At 41.9% G+C, this 22,500-nt stretch overlaps 1 protein-coding gene and 1 long non-coding RNA gene across 2 annotated transcripts in view; one reads left to right on the top strand and one right to left on the bottom strand.

The window, feature by feature from the left end:
* Positions 1-851, top strand: part of LOC138852159 (uncharacterized) — a 1,887-nt gene extending 1,036 nt beyond the window's left edge. The window contains exon 3 of the long non-coding RNA XR_011391588.1: positions 663-851. This is a non-coding gene — a long non-coding RNA (uncharacterized lncRNA). The remainder of the gene's footprint in view (positions 1-662) is intronic.
* A 6,390-nt stretch (positions 852-7,241) lies between these two features.
* LOC138852158 (uncharacterized) lies at positions 7,242-21,624 on the bottom strand. Its single transcript, XM_070081839.1, has 7 exons — positions 21,420-21,624; positions 19,333-19,438; positions 15,060-15,152; positions 14,413-14,470; positions 13,961-14,044; positions 10,737-10,903; positions 7,242-9,600 (listed from the first exon to the last, which is right to left on the bottom strand). The coding sequence occupies exons 1-7, from the start codon at positions 21,607-21,609 to the stop codon at positions 9,279-9,281; spliced, it is 1,020 nt and encodes a 339-aa protein (XP_069937940.1). The 5' UTR covers positions 21,610-21,624; the 3' UTR covers positions 7,242-9,278.
* Positions 21,625-22,500: the final 876 nt, after the last annotated feature.

Raw genomic sequence — 22,500 nt, 5'->3', positions numbered from 1 at the left:
ACGCGAAAAGTTTTTTAGTTTAATATGTTTATTACGCACCCCATACCCATCCTGTGGGCGGTAGTCAAAAGATTGCAGAGGTACATAATGGGTCCAGGGACTGGACCCCAAAGTTTTGAGAGCTGAACTAGGTACGAAGGTAATGAACTCAAGTTACAAATGTAATGAATCATATAAGTAAATTTACTTACGTTTATACATGGCTACAATCATGAACAAATTATAGAGTAATGAGCAATTCACACGTCCACACCCGGTCGCGGCAAGGAGTGCTGATAAACTGGCAGGGGATCACTGATACGCGACTTTGCAAGGTACTGGCGAGGGCTTGTATTCAAAAAAGGACATTCCCAGGGAACGATGATGGTGGAGAGAGAAAGGTAGTCAGAAGGAATGAAATAATAACATAAGTGAGAAACCAGATTCAGAGGTTTAATGGATGATTTAAAAAATATATATATTTTGTGTGAATTAAAATTAATGAAGAAAGAGAAACATACATATTTCATCAAAGACACGTGTACATATTCAAATATGCACACAGGCATACGCCCAAGAGCTAGAGCCCCGTGTGACGTAGGCGAAAATACATGTATACATTGTTGTTTTTCCTTCCCCATCCTGTTGTTGGTGATTCTACAACACTACTGCTTCTTCTCCAGGCAGGTGATGAGAGCTGTCCTGAAGTTCCTAGACCTACCATGGCGCGCAAGTGTCCTCCAACACCAGAAATTCATCGGTAGGGAAAATGGAAGAATCTCACTAAATCCGTAAGTTCCTTCACTGTTATAAACCACTCATTGTATTTAGTCTTTTATCTCTCCTCCTCCCTCTGCACCATTCTAAGTCTGAATACGTAGTCCACAAAATATATCAGTTTTTAATGCTGTCCTCGAATGTTTCTCTATCATGTTTCTGTTCGTGATTCACTATTTTCATATATCTTATTTCCGGGGAAACGCTAGACCAGTAAGGAACATGCAGAGCCTATCTGTATTATAATACTTTTACTTTCTCCAGTATTTTTACACGAATTTCTAAATACTAGGTATTTTATCTATGACTCTCCTGTTCCGCATTTTTTTATTAATATATATAGCGATATGCAGCACATACTTATTATTTATGTGAAATGTTAAACCCATGTGGGAGTGGTAAAGGCTTGATCCTCAGTCTGCTGATGTGGAGATGGCCACTAAAAATTATTATATGAGAAATTACCTGCATGAGAATTACAGAGTATTACCTGAATTATTACGTGCAAGTAATTTGGGCGAGTTAAGTGGGACTCAGTCACAGTAGGTAGCAGAACTGTCACTCCTCGATGCCCACTCCAATACCATTCCCACAAAAAGCTAGATCTGACATTAAATTAAAAAATACAATGTTAAAACCAGCTACTCTTGTAAATTAAAATTGTGTGGACTGTATATTTGAGTTTACTTGCTGGATATACAATGTGATGAATGGTTTGAAAAACCGACAAGTTGAAGATTGAGACACTTATGCAACATATGGGAATCTTTATTCAGGAAACGTTTCGCCACACAGTGGCTTCATCAGTCCAATACAAAGTAGAAAGGCGTAAGGAGAGGAGGAGTTTGAGGTAATCAGTCCCTCAGCCTGGAGTCGATGTGTTCAGTCCATCAATCTTGTAGAATGTACAGCATAGGGCCGTAGACGTGGCTTATATACTGTAGTGAGGTGAGGCGAAGCAGGAGGAGGCGGGGTCATAGTGGTACCATCCACTAGTCGAAGTAGGTCTTCGTCCAAAGGTTGGACAAGTGTTGAAGAATTCTTTGTAACAAGATCCCATGATGCTGCAGTGTCTGACAGTAAAAACCGACAAGTTGAAGATTGAGACACTTATACATACACCTGGTACACACTTCATGACCTCACTAGTGGATGGTACCACTATGACCTCACCTCCTCCTGCTTCGCCTCACCTCACTACAGTATATAAGCCACGTCTACGGCCCTATGCTGTACATTCTACAAGATTGATGGACTGAACACATCGACTCCAGGCTGAGGGACTGATTACCTCAAACTCCTCCTCTCCTTACGCCTTTCTACTTTGTATTGGACTGATGAAGCCACTGTGTGGCGAAACGTTTCCTGAATAAAGATTCCCATATGTTGCATAAGTGTCTCAATCTTCAAGTGTAGAGCCTATCGATTACGACAAACAAATAAACTTTATTTCTCTGTGCAGTTTACATGTAATAAAATATTGTTTAGCACTAAAGAAAGCTACAAGCATTCATGTGCATTTCGGTCATGAAGGCTGCAAAGTAACCATTTCACCGCCAGGCAAGAATACGTTAATCCCTAAAATGCGGAGTAAAGGAAAAACTCAGCTTATATACGCAGAGAGACATACACCTCTCAGTGTATATCAGCATATATACGCTTAGACACCTCTCAGTGTATATATCCTGTGACTGAGAGGTGTATATGTCTATCAGCGTATATATGCTCCGGGTATTATTTACTAATGAATGGGTGACATGCAGCCTTAATGACCTTCGTGTAGGCGATAGGCTTTAAACCCAATCAGTCAACTGGCCTAGGATAGCAACCCTCTTACTGGCCACTCTTATATACATGTACTTCAACCTAGTTTTATTTCTGGGATGCCCAGTAGTAGCTGGATATTGATGTATATATATATATATATATATATATATATATATATATATATATATATATATATATATATATATATATAATATATATATATATATATACGTATATGTCGTGCCGAATATGTAAAACTGGTCAATTAGCAAGAACTCATTTAAAATTAAGTCCTTTCTAAAATTTTCTCTTATACATTTAAAGATATATTTTTTTCATTAATGTTAATGTAAAAATTTATAATTTTGCACCAAAAAAATCTTAGAAAACTTACCTAACCTTATTATAACAAGAACAATTTATTTTAGCCTAACCCAACTAAATATATTTTAGATACGTTTACCATAATTTAATACTAAACAAGCACAATGAAACATATTTTTTTCGTTAGGTTCAAAATGATTTTGGCGAAATTATTGCATACACAAATTTTCACTCGTCTTATATGGCAAGATGGGCGTTGCTATTTAAGCCAAAATAGCAAGTTCTGCCTATTCGGCACGACATATATATATATATATATATATATATATATATATATATATATATATATATATATATATATATATATATATATATATATATATATATATATATATGTCGTGCCGAATATGTAAAACTGGTCAATTAGCAAGAACTCATTTAAAATTAAGTCCTTTCTAAAATTTTCTCTTATACGTTTAAAGATATATTTTTTTCATTAATGTTGATGTAAAAATTTATAATTTTGCACCAAAAGGAACTTAGAAAACTTACCTAACCTTATTATAACAAGAACAATTTATTTTAGCCTAACCCAACTAAATATATTTTAGATTTGTTTACAATAATTTAATACTAAACAAACACAGTGAAATATATTTTTTTCGTTAGGTTCAGAATGATTTTGGCGAAATTATTGCATACACAAATTTTCACTTGTCCTATATGGCAAGATGAGCGTTGCTATTTAAGCCAAGATCGCAAGTTCTGCCTATTCGGCACGACATATATATATATATATATATATATATATATATATATATATATATATATATATATATATATATATATATATATATATATATGCATGCCTCTTTGTATATACTGCTGCTCTCAGTGCACACATACCAAGAGAGATACTCTTCAAAATACATACAAAGTTAATATATAAAATAAAGATTTTAATTTGTGTGCAAAATTAACATGTCTGTGGGTTACCAACGTCAGTTTTATTAATATATAAAATCACATCAAATTTATATCTTGATAATTATTGCAGGCGACGGTAGCGTAAATTTATAAGTTGCCGAATTATAATTATATAAAAGTGTCTTCACTTATTTAGGATGATTGTAACCTGAATAATTAACGATATAACTGAAGTGGCTCGGACATGAAGAGAGGGAGAACAAAATAGAATGACTTGGAGGGTGTATAAATCTGTAGTGGAAGGAAGGCGGGGGTAGGGGTCAGTCTAGGATAGGTTGGAGGTTAGATTTTTAGATTTGGCACCGAAGTGGCTAGTTTATTGTGCACCCCATATCCATCCTGTGGACGGTAGCGCGAGAGCATATGGATACACAAAAGGCCTAGGAACTAGGCCCCAAGGGGTTAACAGGAATACATATGGATTTATATCTACAACATAGGTTATTATACTGTCTGTCTCTGTATTCCTCAATAAGTGGACAATTAAGCACATAGTGTTCAAGAGAGTGACCATATGCCTGATCACATAATTTACATTTAGTTTGATCATCATCTGTGTGTCTGCCAAACTGCCAGAAGTACTTATAACCAAGCCTAAGCCTGGCCACTACAACATCAGTCAGTACTTGTAACCAAGCCTAAGCCTGGCCACTACAACATCAGTCAGTACTTGTAACCAAGCCTAAGCCTGGCCACTACAACATCAGTCAGTGTTCACATTGCAAGTTGCTCCATAAACATACTTATCTACGTTCATGTTATCATAGTGGGTTATAGATCTACTCAGGCTTCTAACTGCATTCCTATAACAATCATTTTCATTATTGACTTCTCTCCTAATATTATTCCTAATGCTAGACACAGTTATACCAAAGTTATATTCTACATTCTCCTTCTGGGTACTCTTCTTGGCTAACATATCAATTTTATCATGAAGGAGTAATCCAATGTGTGATGGGATCCATAGCAATTGTACATTAATTCCTTTGTCCCTAATTTTTGAGTATCTATACCTGGCTTCTCCAATGAGCATGTTGTTGGAGTCATTATATGAGTCAAGAGCCTTCAATGATGACATAGAATCAGTAATGATGATAGAGTCAAGCTCAGTGTCATAGGTTAGCTTTAGCGCCATTAGGATTGCAAACAATTCAGTTTGCAGTGTAGACGCCCAGTTGTTAATTCTTATGCCTAACTCAACAAATTTATTATCGTTCTAAACTAGGGAGGTGGCAACAAGAGCAGATGCAGCCCTGCCAGAAGACTCCTGTTTAGATCCATCAGTGTATATAGCTTGTGATAACTTATTACTACCAGCTAGGTAAGAAATTTCTTCTTGAGCAGTTGCTCTAACAAGAGATTTAAGGAAGGGATTACTAGCAATGAGCTTCTTGGGAGGGACTTGTAGGTATGTGATATTAAATGAACACATCTTCCACGGAGGGGTGAAATGCTCTTGTTGCCTACAGTGATACAGTTCATGCAGGTTATAAAACTTAATGCAATTGCACGTTTTCACAATCCATTTAGATCTGTGTGTATTTACCTCTAGACACTTGGTAAGACTCATTGTGACAGTGTCTGGTTCGTTTCTCAACATTCTAATACCGAGTACAGTGTTAATCTCAACAATCCTATCACATGTTAAGAACTTTTGTAGATCTGGGACAGCCAAGAATAATCCTGAGAGCTTCATTTTGCATTAACTCCAAGGGTCGGAGAGAACTTTCTCTAGCTAATATCAACATGGGAGCAGCATAATCAATTAAGGACCTAACATATGCTATGTACATCATTCTCACGATTCTCACATTAGCACCATAGTTGGGATTGTAGCCAGCAACCCCCTCAAGGAAGGTTCCTTGATGTTGGTGAGGGGCTCTTGATTTAGGGAATTGGATCTGTGCTCCAGTTCCCCGAATTAAGCCTGAATGCCTTCCACATCCCCCCAGGCGCTGTATAATCCTCCGGGTTTAGCGCTTCCCCCTTGATTTTAATAATAATAGTAGCCAGCAACAGCTTTGAGAGCATTTAGCCTAGCTTTGCATTTCTTGTTTAGTAGGGGGTAAAGGAGGTTTTGTGTACGAAGGGCTTGGAATTCCAGTAAGCGTGAATGAGTGTGTTAGAGAGGAACGAGTGAAGACAAATGGTTTTTATGACTTTACGTGCTGTTAAGATAAGATTTCGTTCGGATTTTTAACCCCGGAGGGTTAGCCACCCAGGATAACCCAAGAAAGTTCGTCATCGAGGACTATCTAACTTATTTCCATTGGGGTCCTCAATCTTATCCCCCAAGATGTGACCCACACCAGTCGACTAACACCCAGGTACCTATTTGCTGCTAGGTGAACCGGACAACAGGTGTTAGGAAACGTGTCGAAATGTTTCCACCCGCCGGGAATCGAACCCGGGCCCTCCGTGAAGCGGGAGCTTTAGCCACCAGGCCACCGGGCCACCACCATGTAGGGGTGTGAACAAGGTAATATCTGTGAAGAGATTCAGGGTAACCGGTTAGCTCTGGAGGTGGGAGGTACATTTCCTGCGCTCCGAATGAGGGGTGTTAATATGTTGCATTTTTTTTAACTGTTGTGTAGGCTCGCCTCTAGCACAACAATGATGGAGTGAATGATGAAAGTGTTTCTTCTTTTTCGGGGCCCCCCTGCCTCGGTGGGAAACGGGCGATGTGTTAAAAAAAAGTAATGGGTCCTGCGCAGTAGGGAAGAGCGAGACCGCATTGGAACGATCTTGTTAGTGGATGACCATATTGTGAGACGTAACTAAGTGGTCGTTCTGTGCAGTTAGTGTGTTTAACCTTCCATCACGATATCCTCATCAGCATTAGTAATAATAATAATGACCAGACAAGGCAAATGGATACCCAACCCACGATACAAAGAAGGAACTTTAAACGACATTTCGAATCGACATGATAATGGTCCATGGCGCGCCGAAACGTTAAAAATTTCCTCTCCGAATTGTGGGTTAGCTGTGAATTACTCAAGCTATGATATTGTGACATACTTCAAAACGCAAATAAATGGGATATACATTAATAACGCTCACATAAGAGAGAAAAAGAGCTTATGGCGATGTTTCGGTCCGACTTGGACCATTTTTCATTTGTAAATTTGAAAGTTGATTATAATAATAATAATATTTCATTTGTAAATGGTCTAAGTTGGACCGAAACATCGTCGTAAGCTCTCTCTCTCTCTCTCTCTCTCTCTCTCTCTCTCTCTCTCTCTCTCTCTCTCTCTCTCTCTCTCTCTCTCTCTCTCTCTCTCTCTCTCTCTCTCTCTCTCTCTCTCTCTCCCCCCTATGTATGGATTATTTGTGTATTCTAGTCACAGTATTGTACCTGTTTATTTTATATGGGATAAAGTATTAAGGGCAATTATAGATCTGGCTTAGTGTTTGGATCAGTAAGTTCTTATTTTAATGCAGGTAATTGATCAAAATACAAACATCGCTATGATACAAAGAAATGTACGTGGAGGTGTTTTAATCAATGATATCATTCATAGAGTGTAGGGAATTTAAAAATGGTGAAAATCAGTAAAAGTCGAAATCACTCGTCTCGTGTTCCATCACGTTGGATGGTTTTCCTGTCATTTACCATCACTCAGTTTAGTTTAATATGTTTATTATGCACCCCATACCCATCCTGTGGGTGGTAGTCAAAAGATTACAGAGGTACATAATTGGTCCAGGGACTGGACTCCAAAGTTTTGATAGCTGAGCAAGTTACAGAGGTAATGAATTCACAATTTACAAAGGTAATGAACTCACAAATTACAAAAGTAATGAACTCCAGGTAGGTCTAGTCACAATCATGACAAGTTACAAAGGTATTTACAGATTACAGAGGTACGTAATGGGTCCAGGGACTGGGCCCCAAAGTTTTGATGGCTGAACTAGGTACAAGGTAATGAACTCACAAGTTACAAACGTAATGAATACTGTAAGAATGGTTACTTACGTTTATACATGGCTACAATCATGAACAAATTATAGTGTAATGAGCAATTCACACTTCCACACCCGGTCACAACTGTAGTGAGTTATTGGTACCATCACTCAGCATGGTTTATTGTCAATACTTCACTCAGGATGCTTTTCATGTCGACTCCATCACACAGGAGTGCTTTCCCGTAATACTCCATCACACAGGAGTGCTTTCCTGTAATACTCCATCACTCAGGAATGCTTTCCCGTAATACTCCATCACACAAGAGTGCTTTCCTGTAATACTCCACACAGGAGTGCTTTCCCGTAATACTCCATCACACAGGAGTGCTTTCCCATAATACTCCATCACACAGGAGTGCTTTCCTGTAATACTCCATCACACAGGAGTGTTTTCCCGTAATACTCCATCACACAGGAGTGCTTTCCTGTAATACTCCATCACTCAGGAATGCTTTCCCGTAATACTCCATCACACAGGAGTGCTTTCCCGTAATACTCCATCGCACAGGAGTGCTTTCCTGTAATACTCCATCACTCAGGAATGCTTTTCCGTAATACTCCATCACACAGGAGTGCTTTCCTGTAATACTCCACACAGGAGTGCTTTCCCGTAATACTCCATCACTCAGGAGTGCTTTCCCGTAATACTCCATCACACAGGAGTGCTTTCCCGTAATACTCCATCGCACAGGAGTGCTTTCCTGTAATACTCCATCACTCAGGAATGCTTTTCCGTAATACTCCATCACACAGGAGTGCTTTCCTGTAATACTCCATCACACAGGAGTGCTTTCCCGTAATACTCCATCACACAGGAGTGCTTTCCTGTAAAACTCCATCACACAGGAGTGCTTTCCCGTAATACTCCATCACGTTGCAATGTTTTCCTGTCAAACTAGGCGATGATATATTTTTTTTATCAACATTTTTCCTAGTCCAAATTAAACCCATCGCTGAAGATATCTATTAATAAATAACAAATAATCTTCATTTTTTATACCTAATTATCCGCTACTACCAGCCATGGTTCATGGATGAATATGATAAATGCTCTCGATACATTCGTGGAAAAAAAATTAACAATATCGTGGCTAAAACAAGTCGTAGCTAACAGAGACTGGAAATGGAAACTAGTCAGAAGTTTCGGCTAGGTCTAGGTTAATTTTCAATTTGTCATTTGCTAGGAACTGAAAAACTGCAGTCCGTCTCCTGGATTAGACCTGTCCTTTAAAAACACGACTAAGTCTACATTAACCACTAAGTGTTCAGCAACACCTACGTCTTCAGCACCACTGACACAAAGATCAGCAGTCTTCAGCGTATGGGAGGACTCAAATCCACATTGAAATATTAGCATTTTCTACTGAAGACGACTACATTTCACCCAAGAGCTGCACCGAGTAACTTTCCAATTCGTCCTTAGATCTTGCTTTGAAAATTGCTAAATAATGCCAGTTTAGTGGTGTAACAGTGTATCAGAGTCTGGACACTGTGACGTCGTTTTCACTGGCGTCATTGTCGTGGTTAGACACTGACAAATGGTGCGACGTCAACGATGGGAAAAACGACATGAAGGCGCTGGGCCTGCTGCTCCTGGAGATAGTCGATGTTGATCTGTGAGAGGATAATGTGGAGATGTTTGAGTCAGGACGAGAGGGAAAGTAGGGTAATATGGACGGAGCCTCAGATAGTGTGGAGGAAGAGGAAGATATGGAGAGGTGTGTTGAGCGGTGGCAGGGAGATAGCGACGAGTTGGATGACCTGTTGCTCACTAACGAGGATAACCTTGTTCGCAGCCTGTGGAAGAGTGTAAGGGTGAGTTAGCATGGTTGTATTTACAAAACTGAAAATGTCCACTGTGTTTTATTTAAACTTAGTCTTACTAAACATTATATTTTATATCATGCGCTAAACTCGTTTGGGCAATTCAGCGCATGGAATATTGAAGGCTTGATCCCCCGTCAGACACTTCAAGCCCATTACCTCAGGCTTAGCTCCTAACACTAGTGACCCGTCTTACTAAGCATAGGCTCTAAAAAACAACTCCGATTATTTCAAACGAGTGAAGAGGAATAGGGAGATGAACAATACGTGCAAACTAGGATAATGATGGGAGACAGACTCCCAAAAAGATGATTGACCCATTGACCTGACAAATGAACCAAACTCTTATCCCTATGCCTGTTTTCCTTAGCAAGAATATTTCTCATAGGAAAGCAAATTACGACCTAGGAATTTCATGAAAGTAGTGCCCCAAACCTGACGCTCAATATCCAACCGATGCCATGTAAGGTACTAGTGTCCATAATCACTCACTGCCTTAGTATCGCATACTGACAAATTTACAAATTCACATAATAAGCTATCTGAACTAAACTTATCCTCAACAAACTTTGTTCTTAAGTATAATTCTGCTGTTCAACATTAATTAGTATAATTCTGCTGCTTCGATAATTGATAAGTACATATACTGCCTTAACAAACCTCTTAAGTACATTTCTGCCTAAAAAAATCATTGCTTATAACTCACTTCTAATGTATTTTAACATAGGAATATGCATGTTAATAATGATAATATTCACCGGTTCTTCAAACTATACCTGTATTTCAAGATGCCATAGGGTAAACCAGCTCGATTCTTTCTCTCTCTCTGTCTGTCTGTCTCTGTCTCTCTCTCTCTCTCCCTCACACACACACACACACACACACACATACATCGTGAAGGGTTATTATTATTATTATTATTATTATTGTACTCAGGTGGAAGCGTAAAGCCCATAGGGTCATGCAGCGCCTTGGGAAGAATAGGAAGCAATCAGGCTCGATCCTAGGGAAGGGAGGGCAAGTCCCATTCTTTGCATTATGATTCCCTCACCGGCAGCCACAGATGCCGGTGACTACAAAACAGACACGTAGGCTTATAGAGTACCCACCCTGACGGTCCTGGCTGTGACGAGCCTCGGTTGGAAGAGAGCATATTAGGCCTACTGGTGGTGGAGGAACTTATGGTGGACCAGGTGGATGTAGGCTGCAGCAACCAATCCGCCCCACTGGGTGAGAATCTACGAGAGAGCTCAAGCGCCAACTCCAGGTCAGGATCCTGGAAAAGGACAAGAGAATACAAACCTATTTGTGTTTACCTTGTTGGAAAGTTCACAGGTAATCTGATAAGCGATGGGGTTACTAGCTGATAGGAGACACTTGTCCTGTTTCCTGACTAACAAAACACACTACCGTCTTACTCTGTGTTGATCCTTTGTTGTGTATGTGAGGTGGAGAACCTACCAGCATATCCTATGATGTGCTCTTTATTCTTTTTTTTTACCGAGTGGACCTGTAAACCAGCGGAAAGTGTCTGTCAAAATGACCTGTGTTTGTGTGTGTGTCAGTACTCGCTTGTTTGTGGTTGCAGGCATCGATTCGAATCTCCTAGCTCCGCCTCTTCACTAATAGCTATTATGTCCACACTCTCCCTGCTCCAAGAGCCTTATGTCACCTCTTCTTATAGCTATGTAGGGATCCTCCCTCTACTTCTTCACTCTCCAGATTGTTCCACTTCCTGACAGGTCTAAGGCTGAAGAAATGCTTCAGAACATCCCTGTGGCTCATATGAGTTTTTCACTTCCAGTTGTGACCCCTTGTTTGTGTCCTAACTCTGAAACATTCTGGCCCTGCCCACCTTGTCAGTTCCTCTCAGTATTTTATACATTGTTATCATGTCCCTCCTTCCTCCAGTGTCGTCAAGTTCAGTTCCCTTAACCTCTCCTCGTGCGACATACCCCTTAGCTCTGGGATGTAGTTGTGTACTCACCTATTTGTGGTTGCAGGTGTGTGCCGCTAGTAGCAATCTTCAATAATTCTGTCGAAACAAGGCAATTGCCTGATACGTGGAAGACAGCACCTGCTGTTCCAATTTTTAAGAGACAGACGGGCAGCATTAAACTACAGACTAATGTCGCTGATATCTATAGTATGTAAAAGTCGTGGAGAAGATTCAGAGCTCCTGACCCCTGTGTGTGCGTGTACTCGCCTAGTTGTACTCACCTAGTTGTGGCTCTGGGGTCGAGTCACAGCTCCTGGCCCTGCCTCTTCACTGGTCGCTATTGGGTCACTCTCCTTGAACCATGGTTTAAAATTATGTATGGATCCTGCCTCCACTACATCGCTTCTCAAACTATTCCACTTCCTGACTACTCTGTGACTGAAGAAATACTTCCTAACATCCCTGTCATTCAGCTGTGTCTTCAGCTTCCGACTGTGTCCCCTTGTTGATGTGTCTCATCTCTGGAGCATCTTGTCTTTGTTCACCTTGTCAAGTCTCAGTATTTTAAATGTCGTTATCATGTCCCCCCTATTTCTCCTGTCCTCCAGTGTCGTCAGGTCAATTTCCCTTAACCTCTCCTCGTAGGACATACCCCTTAGCTCTGGGACTAGTCTTGTTGCAAACCTTTGCACTTTCTCTAGTTTCTTTACGTGCTTGGCTAGGTGTGAATTCCAAACTGGTGCCGCATATTCCAATATGGGCCTAACGTACACGGTGTACAGGGTCCTGAACGATTTCTTATTAAGATGTCGGAATGCTGTTCTGAGGTTTGCTAGGCTCCCATATGCTGCAGCAGTTATTTGGCTGATGTGCGCCTCAGGAGATGTGCCTGGTGTTATACTCACCCCAAGATCTTTTTCCTTGAGTGAAGTTTGTAGTCTCTGGTCCCCTAGACTGTACTCCATCTGCGGTCTTCTTTGCCCTTCCCCAGTCTTCATGACTTTGCAGCCAGTTGCTGGAATAGGTCTGCAGCCTGTCCAAATCCCTTTGTAGTTCTGCCTGGTCTTCGTCCGAATGAATTCTTCTCATCAACTTCACATCATCTGCAAACAGGGACACTTCGGAGTCCATTCCTTCCGTAATGTCGTTCACAAATACCAGGAACAGCACTGGTCCTAAGACTGACCCCTGTGGGACCCCCATTCGTCACAGGTGCCCACTCTGGCACCTCGCCAAGTACCATGACTCGCTGCTGTCTTCCTGACAGGTATTCCCTGATCCATTATAGTGCCTTCCCTGTTATCCCTGCCTGGTCCTCCAGTTTTTACACTAATCTCTTGTGTGGAACTGTGTCAAACGCCTTCTTGCAGTCCAAGAAAATGCAGTCTACCCACCCCTCTCTCTATTGTCTTAGTGCTGTCACCTTGTCATAGAACTCCAGTAGGTTTGTGACACAGGATTTCCCACCCCTGAAACCATGTTGGCTGCTGTTGATGAGATCATTCCTTTCTAGGTGTTCCACCACTCTTCTCCTGATAATCTTCTCCATGACTTTGTATACTATACATGTCAGTGACACTGGTCTATAGTTTAGTGCTTTATGTCTGTCTCCTTTTTTAAAAATTGGGACTACATTTGCTGTCTTCCATGCCTCAAGTAATCTCCCTGTTTCGATAGATGTGTTGAATATTGTTGTTAGGGGTACACATAGCGCCTCTGCTTCCTCTCTCAGGACCCATGGAGAGATGTTATCCAGCCCCATTGCCTTTGAGGTATCTAGCTCACTCGGAAGCCTCTTCACTTCTTCCTCGGTTATGTGTACTGTGTCCATCACTTGGTGGTGTACGCCACCTCTCCGTCTTTCTAGAGTCACTTCTGTCTCCTCTGTGAGCACTTCTTTGAATTTCATGTTGAGTTCCTCACATACTTCGCGGTCGTTTCTTGTTGTCTCTCTTCCTTCTTTCCTTAGTCTGATTACCTGGTCCTTGACTGTTGTTTTCCTCCTGATGTGGCTGTATAACAGCTTCGGGTCAGATTTGGCTGTCGCTGCTACGTCGTTTTCATATTGTCGTTGGGCCTCCCTTCTTACCTGTGCATATGCATTTCTCGCTCTACGACTGCTCTCCTTATTCTCCTGGGTCCTTTGCCTTCTATACTTCTTCCATTTCCTACCACACTTGGTTTTTGCCTCCGTGCATCTGGGTGAACCATTGGCTCATCCTGGCTTTTTTATTATTCCTGTACTCACCTAGTTGTGTGCACTCACCTATTTGTGTGTGGTTGTGTGTGTGTGTGTGTGTGTGTGTGTGTGTGTGTGTGTGTGTGTGTGTGTGTGTGTGTGTGTGTGTGTGTGTGTGTGTGTGTACACCCCCTTCCAAAAGTATAATCACGTACGTCGGAAGTAGCCATGAAGTCTGAGTTGGCAACGGTGAAGGCAGCTGTCTTGTTGTTGCTCTCAGGATTATACCCCACAACTCTCTGTGGAAACAATCAGTCACGTTTCGCGTTACTGTTGCGATTTAATAGCTATAGTTTTGAATTGCCATTCACATTAGCAAGTATATACAGGAATCTTTAATAATGAATTAGTATATTTAATTTAAACGGAATTAAATCTAAATATTTTTGTTTCATTTTCTGGTGTAGCTCCTGTATGAATTGTATTATACAATATTTTATTATATTTCGTGATTAATCTAATATAAACTCTACTTAAAATTCGAGATGGTAAATTGTGCTCTCTCACATATACTGCTGCACGACTACCATCATTACTACTACTAATACCACTACCACCACTAATAATAATAATAATAATAATAATAATAATGCAGCCTCATACTCACAGTTTCCTCCTCCGAGTCCTCTGAACTCCGACTGAAGCACTTTTTAATTGCCTTCCTCCTGCAAGGAGAGATAAATGTCATTGGCTGTCTCTCTGCTATTGTGGCACTCTGTTTTACATTGTGTGCAACACTTCATGTAAGGTGTTATCACTTTTGGAATGAGCATAATGTATGCAAGAGTGTCAGTGTCGGTATGTCATCGGGAAATGTCCTTGTGGCAGAGGATATAAGGATGGTTTCTCTGGTGTTGACTGTGGGACGTGCAGTGTGATAAAGCTTTAGATAAGATTTAATACGGCTTAGTCCTGCCTTTGTCATGATTTAATATACATTAAATCACGACAAAGGGATCTCCGTCTCCGACAGATACCTTGAATTAGGGTAATTAATGTTTGGCTCTTGATAAAAGGGAGAGGCGGAAGCACGTTTCTTGACATAATAATTACAAAATAACAATTCTCCTTTATTTATCTGTAGATGACGCTTTGTGTAGTTCGTTCTCTATATTCACCTGGTGTTGATTTCATGTCCCTTTTTTAACCGATCTACACCGGGTTTATGGCTTCATGAAAGACACTGCCCATGGACTTGGTCACGAACCGGGCCGCTGGGGGCGATGACCCCCAACACCCTCCAGGTATACTCACGAGCTGATGAGTTTCTGGGCGAGGAGGAGGGCAGCCAAGATGACGATGAGCACTACACTGCTGACTGACGTGGGTAGTGGCTGGTACGTCACGCTGTCAACGCCAACATTCTCATTTTAATAACAGTGGATATAAGACACGGTGGTCTACTGCTCACTGTAACGAAGAAACAACAGATGCAGAGCAAGATTTGTTGTTGTAACATTTTGCTCTACAGTTTCATCTAGTCAGTTCCTTGATAAAGCTCTTAAGAAAGCGAAACGTTTCCAAGACATCTTGTTCTGCACCTGTCTTTTCTTTAAGACTGTATACACCCACAGTGTGCTGCTACCGTATTCTATGTGATAGTTATAGTGTGGGGACAGAAAATAGCAATTTTTCCCTGTCGTATTCCATTACGCAGAATGGGTAGCATACATGGGCAATGAAATCTATGAAAAAAGGGGAAGAGATGAGAGAATTAGTTGTGTGTGTCATAAAAGGGGTTAAGCAAATGGATTAGCAATGGGAGGCGCTGGATGGTAAGCAGAAGATAATAAGGTGTTTGTTAGAAGACATTCTGGGTCGTCTGTTTGAAAAATAAGAGGAAGAGGAGTATGAACTTGGTAAGGAGTCACTGGGGTAGTAGTGGGTTTTTTTAATAACTCTTACATTATTGTAGAACTTAACTGTAGTACAAATATTGCCATACATCTTTACCTGGAGTTTACCTGGAGAGAGTTTCGGGGGTCAACGCCCCCGCGGCCCGGTCTGTGACCAGGCCTCCTGGTGGATCAGCGCCTGATCAACCAGGCTGTTGCTGCTGGCTGCACGCAAACCAACGTACGAGCCACAGCCCGGCTGATCAGGAACTGACTTTAGGTGCTTGTCCAGTGCCAGCTTGAAGACTGCCAGGGGTCTGTTGGTAATCCCCCTTATGTGTGCTGGGAGGCAGTTGAACAGTCTCGGGCCCCTGACACTTATTGTATGGTCTCTTAACGTGCTAGTGACACCCCTGCTTTTCATTGGGGGGATGGTGCATCGTCTGCCAAGTCTTTTGCTTTCGTAGTGAGTGATTTTCGTGTGCAAGTTCGGTACTAGTCCCTCTAGGATTTTCCAGGTGTATATAATCATGTATCTCTCCCTCCTGCGTTCCAGGGAATACAGGTTTAGAAACCTCAAGCGCTCCCAGTAATTGAGGTGTTTTATCTCCGTTATGCGCGCCGTGAAAGTTCTCTGTACATTTTCTAGGTCGGCAATTTCACCTGCCTTGAAAGGTGCTGTTAGAGTGCAGCAATATTCCAGCCTAGATAGAACAAGTGACCTGAAGAGTGTCATCATGGGCTTGGCCTCCCTAGTTTTGAAGGTTCTCATTATCCATCCTGTCATTTTTCTAGCAGATGCGATTGATACAATGTTATGGTCCTTGAAGGTGAGATCCTCCGACATAATCACTCCCAGGTCTTTGACGTTGGTGTTTCGCTCTATTTTGTGGCCAGAATTTGTTTTGTACTCTGATGAAGATTTAATTTCCTCATGTTTACCATATCTGAGTAATTGAAATTTCTCATCGTTGAACTTCATATTGTTTTCTGCAGCCCACTGAAAGATTTGGTTGATGTCCGCCTGGAGCCTTGCAGTGTCTGCAATGGAAGACACTGTCATGCAGATTCGGGTGTCATCTGCAAAGGAAGACACGGTGCTGTGGCTGACATCCTTGTCTATGTCGGATATGAGGATGAGGAACAAGATGGGAGCTAGTACTGTGCCTTGTGGAACAGAGCTTTTCACCGTAGCTGCCTCGGACTTTACTCTGTTGACGACTACTCTCTGTGTTCTGTTAGTGAGGAAATTATAGATCCATCGACCAACTTTTCCTGTTATTCCTTTAGCGCGCATTTTGTGCGCTATTACGCCATGGTCACACTTGTCGAAGGCTTTTGCAAAGTCTGTATATATTACATCTGCATTCTTTTTGTCTTCTAGTGCATTTAGGACCTTGTCGTAGTGATCCAGTAGTTGAGACAGACAGGAGCGACCTGTTCTAAACCCATGTTGCCCTGGGTTGTGTAACTGATGGATTTCTAGATGGGTGGTGATCTTGCTTCTTAGGACCCTTTCAAAGATTTTTATGATATGGGATGTTAGTGCTATTGGTCTGTAGTTCTTTGCTGTTGCTTTACTGCCCCCTTTGTGGAGTGGGGCTATGTCTGTTGTTTTTAGTAACTGAGGGACGACCCCCGTGTCCATGCTCCCTCTCCATAGGATGGAAAAGGCTCGTGATAGGGGCTTCTTGCAGTTCTTGATGAACACAGAGTTCCATGAGTCTGGCCCTGGGGCAGAGTGCATGGGCATGTCATTTATCGCCTGTTCGAAGTCATTTGGCGTCAGGATAACATCGGATAGGCTTGTGTTAATCAAATTTTGTGGCTCTCTCATAAAAAATTCATTTTGATCTTCGACTCTCAGTCTGGTTAGCGGCTTGCTAAAAACTGAGTCATATTGGGACTTGAGTAGCTCACTCATTTCCTTGCTGTCATCTGTGTAGGACCCATCTTGTTTAAGTAGGGGCCCAATACTGGACGTTGTTCTCGATTTTGATTTGGCATAGGAGAAGAAATACTTTGGGTTTCTTTCGATTTCATTTATGGCTTTTAGTTCTTCCCGCGATTCCTGACTCCTAAAGGATTCTTTTAGCTTAAGTTCGATGCTTGCTATTTCTCTGACCAGTGTCTCCCTGCGCATTTCTGATATATTGACCTCTTTTAGCCGCTCTGTTATTCTTTTCCGTCGCCTGTAAAGGGAGCGCCTGTCTCTTTCTATTTTACATCTACTCCTCCTTTTTCTTAGAGGAATAAGCCTTGTGCATACATCGAGTGCCACCGAGTTAATCTGTTCTAGGCATAAGTTTGGGTCTGTGTTGCTTAGTATATCTTCCCAGCTTATATCGGTTAGGACTTGGTTTACTTGGTCCCACTTTATGTTTTTGTTATTGAAGTTGAATTTGGTGAATGCTCCCTCGTGACTAGTCTCATTTTGTCGGTCTGGGGCTCCACGCATACATGTCTGAACCTCAATTATGTTGTGATCTGAGTATATTGTTTTTGATATGGTGACATTTCTTATCAGATCATCATTGTTAGTGAAGATGAGGTCTAGTGTATTCTCCAGTCTAGTAGGCTCTATTATTTGCTGGTTTAAATTGAATTTTGTGCAGAGATTTAAAAGCTCGTGTGAGTGTGAGTTTTCATCAGAGCTGCCTCACATACCTCACATACACAAAAAAAAAAATTATTATCTGCCTTAACATTAAATTTCTCTAGGGAAGATAAGAATATCACTTGTATATCAACTAACTCATCAGAAATGTATACTGATCATGTCAAATATATCCAGGGGAAAGTGAAAGGTATTTCGATTTCTGAAATGCGTTTCAATCATAATTAGAAATGCGAATTACATACACATGAACGCTTGCGCAACACATATTCACAAACACCAGTCATACCTTTACTCAGATTAAAGAAAATAACTGACGTAAACATAATATACTTCAATTTTAGCCCTTTTTCTGCATTGGTTACAAATCACCTGAGGTGATTTGTAACCAATAATCTTTGGGTAGACGGTATAAATATTAAGGGCTACATCATCTCACCCTGATGCAAACACTAATTACTGTGGAAATAACCACACAAATTCACAGTTTCAATAACCCTACACAGGTGTTGTGTTGTATCACTGCTTGTAAGCGAAGGTGACGCAGTCAGTACAACTCACTGCTCCCATGGACGCATGGTCTCTCCAGGGAGTCAGTATCGATTCATCATATTCACAAGTCCTCCGTAGTAGGTACCCTAATAATAATATAATATCTTTATTTACTACAAGTACATGTACAAGATATACAGGCCTAGCTGACATCAATGACATACTACTATACAGAAAGCCCCTTGTTATGCTGAGTATTTCGGGCAAATTAAGTCAGTTTTATCCCAGGATGCGACCCACACCAGTCGACTAACACCCAGGTACCTATTTTAAACTAATGAGTGAAAAGGGACAGGGACAGCAGGTGTCTTATGGAAACAGGTCCCTAATGTTTACCAGCCGTACCGGAGGATATTCAAACCCCCGGACCTCAGCGTGTGAACTGAGTGCGCTAGCGATCGAGCTACGGGACACCTTCCCGGTTGCTAGTATCTAAACAACCCTCAGAATAAGATGCAGAAAATCTTAGTAATTTTTTGCTCAGTTCCACTGCCACCTACACCTCCCCTACTCCAGTACTTACCACAATTCTCTGTAGACGAAACCATCCTTACACTTACAGAAGCCGTTGGAACACACCCAGTGTTCATTGCACTCTAAAGTGTCGTTGCACTGTGATCCCAGAGTGCCTGTGGGAGAGACGAGGTCATCTTAGGTCACACACGCACACATCTCCAGAAGTCAAGAAAGTAGCCTCACAGAAAACAGTAGGAGACAGAAGAATCAGAACGTAGCCAGCAAATGTAAAGTCATGATATTATGGTTATTACAGAGGCGAACCTCTCAGTAATAATAACTTATGTGAAATAGAAGAAGCTCGATCATTCGGCCGTGTGGGTTAGTGCAAAGCCTGGTGGAGGCTCGATCCTCCATCCCTGTGAGTCATTTAGCTCAGGAAATGAAAGTTTGATTTTCCGTCCAGGCCCCCTGGTGGATCAGAGCCTGATCAACCAGGCTGTTGCTGCTGGCTGCACGCAAACCAACGTACGAGCCACAGCCCGGCTGATCAGGAACTGACTTTAGGTGCTTGTCCAGTGCTTGTGTGTGTGTGTGTGTGTGTGTGTTTGTGTGTGTGTTTGTGTGTGCGTGTGTATGTGTATGAGTGTGTGTGTGTATGAGTGGGTGTGTGTGTGTACTCACCTATTTGTACTCACCTATTTGTGGTTGCAGGGGTCGAGTCTTAGCTCCTGGCCCCGCCTCTTCACCGGTTGCTCTTCACCGGTATGAGTGTGTGTGCGTGTGTGTGTGTATGAGTTTGTGTATGTGTGTGTGTGTGTGTTTATGTGTGTGTGTGTGTGTGTGTGTGTGTGTGAGTGTGTGTGTGTTTGTGTGTGTGTGTGTGTGTGTGTGTGTGTGTGTGTGTGTGACTCAACAATCAATATTTGCACCAATAACTCACTACAGTTGTGACCGGGTGTGGAAGTGTGAATTGCTCATTACACTATAATTTGTTCATGATTGTAGCCATGTATAAACGTAAGTAACCATTCTTACAGGATTCATTACCTTTGTAACTTGTGAGTTCATTACCTTGTACCTAGTTCAGCCATCCAAACTTTGGGGCCCAGTCCCTGGATCCATTACGTACCTCTGTAATCTGTAAATACCTTTGTAACTTGTCATGATTGTGACTAGACCTACCCGGAGTTCATTACCTTTGTAATTTGTGAGTTCATTACCTTTGTAGATTGTGAATTCATTACCTCTGTAACTTGCTCAGCTATCAAAACTTTGGAGTCCAGTCCCTGGACCAATTATGTACCTCTGTAATCTTTTGACTACCGCCCACAGGATGGGTATGGGGTGCATAATAAACATATTAAACTAACTAACCGTCCACGTGGGTTGTTTAGAACAAGGGATAGTGATGGCTAGATCCTCCATCCGCGTGGGTCATTCAGTGCTAGGAATGGTGGAGGCTAGATCCTTCGTCCGCTAATTACATGACACGGTGCCTAATATACATTTGTAAGTAATTACGTAAACATCGGTTATGTTACAGTGACATACTTAACAGGGTGCTGAAAGTACCCCAGAATAATAAGAGATAAGATTTCGTTCGGATTTTTAACCCCGCAGGGTTAGCCACCCAGGATAACCCAAGAAAGTCAGTGCGTCATCGAGGACTGTCTGTCTAATTTCCACTGGGGTCCTCAATCTTATCCCCTAGGATGCGACCCACACCAGTCGACTAACACCTAGGTACCTACTTGCTGCTAGGTGAACAGGACAACAGGTGAAAGGAACGCGTCGAAATGTTTCTATCCCGCCGGGAATCGAACCCGGGCCCTCCGTGTGTGAAACGAGAGCTTTGCCAAACCATACCACGGGCGGGGATAGAACCCGCGATCAGAGAGTCTCAAAACTCCAGACCGTCGCGTTAGCCACTGGACCAGCTAGCCACAATAAGTGGCTAACGCGACGGTCTGGAGTTTTGAGACTCTCTGACCGCGGGTTCTATCCCACCCGTGGTATGGTTTGTTTGCAATCGTGTCATTACGATTTCGTGAGTCAGAGCTTTGCCAGCCAGGCTAATAATATCAAGTGCTTTGAAGAGAGAAGCAGGACAGAAGAAGAGAACTGAACGGAGGGGAAGCAAGAACGACTCACCACAGTCGCCGCAGTAGTAGAGGTATTCACTACTACTGAGAGTGTAGATAACGCAGGTTCCTTCAGGACAACGACAACTGAACGAGACACACTGTGGGAGGGGCGCCGCCCACTGCCAGCCATCACAGTCACTATCACCATCACACACCACGTCTGGGATATTCTGTCCTGTAGGGAAGAAAAGGAGCATCAGTGACAAGGCAGGGCCAGTGGAGGAAAGAATACGAAGACACGAGAGACAAAGAAGTTGCGTAGAAAGGCGAAGAAAAAAGAGAGGGGACGTAGAGCAGGGAAATGCGCAGATTTTGTTATGGCTCGGTCCGCAGGGGCGTTGACCCCCGAAACACCATCTAGGTATATTCTTCCAGGTATAACTGTTAAGGTATACTCAAGGTGAACACATGCAGTGTGCGACTGTACTATTCTATATAAAAATTACATTGAGGAAATAAAATTAGCTTTGTTTTCAAGCCATATTCTTTCATGGGGAAGCCCTAAGCCCGTAAGGGTCATACGGCTCTTGGAAAATGGGAGTAATAATGTTTGATTCAAGAAAAAGTAGGAAATATGCAATTTGTTGGCTCAAAAGCACTTTACACGCTGGGGAGGGGCTCTTGATCCAGGGAATTGGATCTGCTCCGGTTCCCTGAATTAAGCCTGAATGCCTTCCATCACTCCCCCCACATACGTTGTATAATCCTACGGGTTTAGCGCTTCCCCATAATAATCTTGTGAGTGAGGGACTGAACACATCGATTCCAACCCGAGGGACTGATTACCTCAAACTCCTCTCCTTATGCCTTTCTGCTTTGTATTGGACTGATGAAGCCACTGTGTGGCGAAACGTTTCTTCAATAAAGAACATAAGAAAGGAGGAACACTGCAGCAGGCCTGTTGGTCCATACTAGGCCCATGACTCGATCCATGACAGCACTTTTCCCTCAATGCCATGAGCTGCCACTTTCTTTAACAGTCTAAAGAACATAAGAATGAAACAACATTGTAGAAAGCCTACTGGCCCATACAAGGCAGGTCCTTACCAAAACCAGTGTATAATAAACACTGAGTCTAATCAAGAGTT

This window comes from Cherax quadricarinatus, unplaced genomic scaffold (assembly GCF_038502225.1).
Source record: "Cherax quadricarinatus isolate ZL_2023a unplaced genomic scaffold, ASM3850222v1 Contig4513, whole genome shotgun sequence".
Classification (NCBI taxonomy): domain Eukaryota; kingdom Metazoa; phylum Arthropoda; class Malacostraca; order Decapoda; family Parastacidae; genus Cherax; species Cherax quadricarinatus.
This window is presented reverse-complemented; position numbering and strand designations above follow the sequence as displayed.